The sequence below is a fragment of the Camelina sativa genome, chromosome 17 (assembly GCF_000633955.1).
Source record: "Camelina sativa cultivar DH55 chromosome 17, Cs, whole genome shotgun sequence".
In the NCBI taxonomy this organism is placed as follows: domain Eukaryota; kingdom Viridiplantae; phylum Streptophyta; class Magnoliopsida; order Brassicales; family Brassicaceae; genus Camelina; species Camelina sativa.
Window position 1 is genome coordinate 11,496,716 of NC_025701.1, and position 5,004 is coordinate 11,501,719.

At 37.6% G+C, this 5,004-nt stretch overlaps 3 protein-coding genes across 5 annotated transcripts in view; 1 reads left to right on the top strand and 2 right to left on the bottom strand.

Moving 5' to 3' along the window:
* LOC104756720 (probable inactive poly [ADP-ribose] polymerase SRO2) lies at window positions 32-2,086 on the top strand. Of its 2 annotated transcripts, none has more exons than XM_019239607.1 (5): window positions 32-615; window positions 723-961; window positions 1,087-1,127; window positions 1,311-1,452; window positions 1,795-2,086. In XM_019239607.1, the coding sequence occupies exons 1-4, from the start codon at window positions 110-112 to the stop codon at window positions 1,422-1,424; spliced, it is 900 nt and encodes a 299-aa protein (XP_019095152.1). In that variant the 5' UTR covers window positions 32-109; the 3' UTR covers window positions 1,425-1,452; window positions 1,795-2,086. The 2 variants fall into 2 exon arrangements, with proteins under 2 accessions (XP_019095152.1, XP_010477650.1); XM_010479348.2 differs by having other exon boundaries at window positions 36-615; window positions 1,087-1,217.
* Window positions 1,881-3,896, bottom strand: LOC104756719. 2 transcript variants are annotated; one of them, XM_010479346.2, is made up of 6 exons: window positions 3,623-3,896; window positions 3,326-3,461; window positions 3,072-3,236; window positions 2,854-2,976; window positions 2,617-2,760; window positions 1,881-2,515 (listed from the first exon to the last, which is right to left on the bottom strand). In XM_010479346.2, exons 2-6 carry the CDS (start codon window positions 3,452-3,454, stop codon window positions 2,063-2,065), a joined length of 1,014 nt encoding a protein of 337 aa, XP_010477648.1. In that variant the 5' UTR covers window positions 3,455-3,461; window positions 3,623-3,896; the 3' UTR covers window positions 1,881-2,062. The 2 variants fall into 2 exon arrangements, with proteins under 2 accessions (XP_010477648.1, XP_010477649.1); XM_010479347.2 differs by lacking the exon at window positions 3,623-3,896 and having other exon boundaries at window positions 3,326-3,581.
* LOC104756721 overlaps window positions 4,254-5,004 on the bottom strand; it is a 1,748-nt gene continuing 997 nt past the window's right edge. The window contains exons 4-5 of the mRNA XM_010479349.2: window positions 4,836-4,979; window positions 4,254-4,741 (exon numbers count right to left, since the gene is read on the bottom strand). Coding sequence (XP_010477651.1) covers window positions 4,346-4,741; window positions 4,836-4,979 — 540 coding nt within the window. The 3' untranslated portion in view covers window positions 4,254-4,345. The remainder of the gene's footprint in view (window positions 4,742-4,835; window positions 4,980-5,004) is intronic.

Below are 5,004 nucleotides of genomic sequence, written 5' to 3' on the forward strand. Positions count from 1 at the left end.
CATTTCTCACATTTCCCTTTTTCCCCAAGATTTTTTTCTTTCTTTTCTTCTCTCTTACTCTCTCTGTGTGTGTGTGTTTTTTTTTTTTTGTTGGTTGGTGGTGGTGATAATGGCGGCGCAGGTCGAAATAGAGGACCAAGCTTCCGTCACCAAACTAGATAATGGCGAAATATTCGATTCAGCACTCTCCGACGATGCTGATTCGTCATCTCTTTCTCGCTCTCGCTCCGGCTCCGGGTCTATCTTCTCATCCTCCTCGTTGATTCTTCTCGACGAAGGAAACGCGGAGCACGACGTTATCAAGGCGTGTTTGCTTTCAGGGATGGGTTTCGTTTCCAGCGACACGACGATCGTCACGATTCGCAAAAACACTTCCGATGGGATCACGAATCGAGCCAAGTTTGTCTCCTTCAGGATCTTCACCGAAGCTGTCGCGAGGAAACGCGTCGGAGGAGACGCGAATGTGAAATACGGTTGGTACGCTGGTTCTAAAGAGGAGATTGAGAGTATCGTCTCTTACGGATTTAGTAATCAAGATGTTGGGAAATTTGAAGGTGATCCTTGTTCTCATGGTGTTGGGATCCATTTGGTTCCTTCCAAGTGTTCTCTTCTCGCGTAAGTGAAACTGTGTGTGATTTGATTTTGGCTTAGATTTAGAATCGTGTGTGATTTTGATTTTTTGTTGTTGTTGTTGTTGTTGTTGTTGTTGTTGTTGTGTGCAGGGCTTCAGCTACAGAGCCAGATGAGGAAGGTTTAAGGCATCTTCTCTTATGCCGTTTAATCTTGGGGAAACCTGAGTTAACCACCTCTGGCTCTAAACAATCGTATCCTAGCTCACCTGAGTTTGATTCTGGTGTTGATGATCTTCGTAATCCTAGAAACTATGTGATTTGGAGCTGTAACATGAACTCGCATATCTTGCCGAGTTACATCGTTAGTTTTAGGTCTCCTCGTCTCACAGGTTTGTTGTTGTTCGTTGTTTGTAAACACTGACCTTCAAGGGTCTCTCTTCTTTTGGTATTTGTGATTTTTCATAGTTGCTGAAAGGATTTGGTTTTTGTGTGTGTGTGTGTGTGTTGTTTTCAGTAAGTAGAGGTGGTTTTGCTGCAAGACCAAGCTCTCCTTGGGTTAGTTTTGATTCCTTGATGTCAATGCTGTCTAAATCAATGGATTCTTCAAGAATGAACTTGATCATTCGAACTTACGATGATTTTAGGGTATGGAAATTAGTCACATTAATGTTCCTATTGTATATGTTTATTGAGATTTAGTACTTGGATTCAAATTAAATGTGGGTTTTATATTTGCAGAAACGGAAGATCAGGAGAGACCAATTGGTTAGGAAGATGAGAGAAGTGGCTGGTGACAATCTTTTGGCTGAGATTATTAAGAATCACCGAGACAGAAACAAAGTCAAGAATTAATAAAAAAAAAGAAACACACACACATGAGGTAAGCAAAGTCTTTATTCTCAACTAATCAAATTAATGTTAAAGTGATTTGTTCTTATTCGTTCTTACTTATGGAGCAAGGATTTGTTAAAAACTTAGTCTTGTTATATATTGGGGGGTATAATAGAAAATGAAAAGTGACCTTTTTCTTGTCAAACTCCACATCAGCCTAATTTATACCTTTATAAGACGTGTGTGTTGAGTGTTGATCCAACTCATGCAATGTTTTTTTAGGCCATTCATTTGCTCTTCATTTAAACAAACATATAGAATTTTAAGAAATGTCTTTTACTTTCTAGAATATTATTGACCTTTTCTTTTTCTTCTTCTCTATTCATTGCAGAGAGAAGTTTCACACGTGTGAAAGATGACAAGAAGAAAACAAATCAATTGAAAGAGCACACGCGTTTTAAACGTACATAAAGGAGCTTCAATCAAAATGTGTATGAGAGAGTCTTTAAGCATTTTTTTCTTCTTCCTATTGGAAGGTACAGTTTCTGTTAGCGGTAAAAAAAAAAACAGAGGGTTTCCTTTAGATTTGAACTATTGGGAAACTTGTATTCCAAATCCCCAGAACAATCAAGAATTTCCAAAATTACGGTCTCTTTTAATTACATGGTCCTAGAATTTGTAAATCTTATCCCTCTATTCCTCCTACGCAATCTCCATCTTTCCTTAATATCGACACTTTTGGTTTTCTCCAATACGACACTGTTTTCTCCTTGGTCATCATCAATATGATGGCCTCCTCCTCCTCCTCCACCTCCCCGGAGTCTAGTAGCTTCAGCGAAAAGATCTTCCATCATACTCTCTGTTGTTTTAATGGTGATCCCACGTATATACCAAGAAAGCGGCGGTGGAGTAAGAAGAGCAGAAGGTTGGAACATCTGATCCATTTTCACCTTTGACCCAACCCTTCCTCGTCCGTTGCTACAACTGTGGTAATCTTCTAGAGTTTTTGGCTTCGACCGGTCACATAAATGCTCGTCTATAAACAATGGCTCCACTTTCCAACAGCCCTCAAATACTTTCATGAACATTGTTTTCTCTTGCTTATAACTTGACTGGCCTCAATAAGCAAGAGAAACAAAAAAAAACATATTGAGTACTTATGGAAACAGAACGAAAAGATTGATTCGTTCGAGAGATATAAATAGTATCTTACAGTTAGGTTTTCTCGGTCTTCTTCGACTATTAGATGTATAGGGAAAGTACCATCCCACCAAAGGAACTTCCAGGCCGCGGCTTGCTTCACCTCCACGGTCTGCTTTAGCCCTTCGTCGATCAAAACTGTTCTCGATATGTTTTCCTGTTAATGATCATTTAAGATCTCTGTCTCAAGCAAAAATTTGCTCAAATTCTCAACTCAATTCAAACAAAAGAAGACCGTAGGCAAAGGCACCTTGATGTTTTTGAAGTATCTTTTGTTGTCTGGATGAGTGAAAATGTTGTACACTGATTCAGGAGGCAATCCTACGTCTACTTCAATGTTCAAATGGCAAAACAAACCATTTTGTGATTTCACCTACAAACATAAAGATTTGAAGAATCAATCTTTTTGTCTAAATTCTACCAAGTCTCTCTTTAAGTTTTGAGATTTTTTTCTATATTTAATCTTACCACCACTTTAGGAGGTTGATCTATCCATGAAGGGTTATCTCTCCAAGCCTGTAACTGCTTCTCTAACTTCTCTTCATCTCTGTGTTTCTCATAAGTAGTCTCTATCTCTGACACTGACTTAATCAAGCTTAGCTCTTTAACATTCCTTAATCTCTTGAACTCAGCCTACAACAAGAACAACATCAAGAATCATAATCTAACTAAATTCCTATATTTGAATAAGCTTCTTGAGATGGAAATGGAACTTTTTTGACCTTGAGAGGCTCTTGAATGGTTTGATTCATCCAGACCAAAAATCCTGAAAATGCAACATTATTTTCGAACAGTTTAACGAAACCTAGACCGCTCTTCTCCTCTGATCTTGAAACTTCAGATCCACCCATTTTGTTTCTGTAGAATTAGGTCACAAAAACAGAGCAAGTCAACGATGTGGTTTGAGAGAAACACACATAGAGAAATATTTGATTAACCAAATTAATCGAAGATTATAAATGAAATTCGAGATTAATCATAAATATATCAAGAATCAGTTAGGTGGAGATTGAATGTACCTTACGCACCGAGAACTAAAGATCTGGGACAAGTTCTATTCTCGTGAGTTCTCTCTTTGGTCGGTAAAGCATGTGCGTAAAATCGGCCGGACATTGCTTTTCGACTCGTGTTTTTCACTTGTCGCAATTGAACTCGTGATACTCTAACCTGTTCTCCTCTACCATACGATAAAAAAAAGTCGACTCTGGTTTGTGTAATTCAAACTAGGCCTAATTCAAACTCAATAATGAATTTTTGTTTTTTTGTTCTTTGTCTTTTCAAGCCTCTCTAATCTATATTATCCTAAGCAAGTGTGCAAATGAGTAAAAAAATCTGTAATTATGTTTGTTGAATATAGAATGAAGATGACGACAGAAAAAGGAAAAAAGAAATGCCCATTAACATTTTTTTTTCCTTTTAAATAGAGGCGGGCTTAGAGCTACGTGGCATCCAAGTATCATGGACTTAGATTATGTAATTAATGGGCCAATTATGAATAGTGCTTATTATAATGAATGTCAAAAGTTCAGTGTAGTTGAATGTTAGGTGGATCTGCATACAATGCATGTCACTATATGGCATGGTATGAATAAAGAGCAAGTAAGAGCATTGAGTTGGGCTTAAGGTAATAAGGTTACTGACATCCTTAAGTCGACTAGAGTTTTCTTTGTTAAAATGAAACGAGTAGAAGACTATAATAAATGGGTTTTTACAACTTACAACATAGCATTCATTTAACTGGTCTAAGTGCTTTCAACGTTTGTTTGTTTTTCCTTTTTTTTTGGTGATGATCTTATCACGTTTCCATTTTCGTCCATTGAAGTCACTATACCAGGACTTCGAAAGTTTATACCCCAACTTTGAAGTGTTTTAAGCGCAGTTACAGTGTTCTTGATGGTAACATCACGAATGTACTTAGATAACGGCGGCAGATTAAAAGGAGGATATGGCTGAAAGTATTGGTTCAATATCACCTTCGAGGCAATCCTTCCTTGTCCACGGCTACATCTTTTGTATTCTTCCGGACTCTTCGGCTCCATCTGTTTGCATAAGCGTTCTGAATCTACGTATAGTGGTTCCACTTTATAGCTACCTTTGAACACTTTCATCATCATCATTCTCTTTTTCTTATATTTTGTCTGTTCACAATTACCCGAGTTAAAGTTTTACCAATACACAAAACAATTAACAAAAGATTATTAATTGTGAGGGAATTATAGGAAAATTTCTTACTATAAGATCTTTCCTGTTTTCATCGACGATTAGACTTATAGGGATATCGAAAGACGACCCAAGGAATTCCCAGTCCACGGTTTTCACCACCTTCGCGATTTGCCTCGGTCCATCCTCCCTCAAAACTTTTCTTGAGTTGCTTGTCTTCATTTAAAAAAAAAAAAAAAAA

Bases quoted from the DNA above. Each gene is read 5' to 3' on its own strand.
- LOC104756720 (XM_010479348.2), top strand. From the start codon at position 110: ATGGCGGCGCAGGTCGAAATAGAGGACCAAGCTTCCGTCACCAAACTA. The intron at 616-722 runs GTAAGTGAAACT...TGTTGTGTGCAG, and splicing joins TCCAAGTGTTCTCTTCTCGC to GGCTTCAGCTACAGAGCCAG. The intron at 962-1,086 runs GTTTGTTGTTGT...TGTTGTTTTCAG, and splicing joins TAGGTCTCCTCGTCTCACAG to TAAGTAGAGGTGGTTTTGCT.
- LOC104756719 (XM_010479346.2), bottom strand. From the start codon at position 3,454: ATGGGTGGATCTGAAGTTTCAAGATCAGAGGAGAAGAGCGGTCTAGGT. The intron at 3,237-3,325 runs GTCAAAAAAGTT...TTCTTGTTGTAG, and splicing joins CCATTCAAGAGCCTCTCAAG to GCTGAGTTCAAGAGATTAAG. The intron at 2,516-2,616 runs GTAAGATACTAT...TATTGAGGCCAG, and splicing joins AAGACCGAGAAAACCTAACT to TCAAGTTATAAGCAAGAGAA.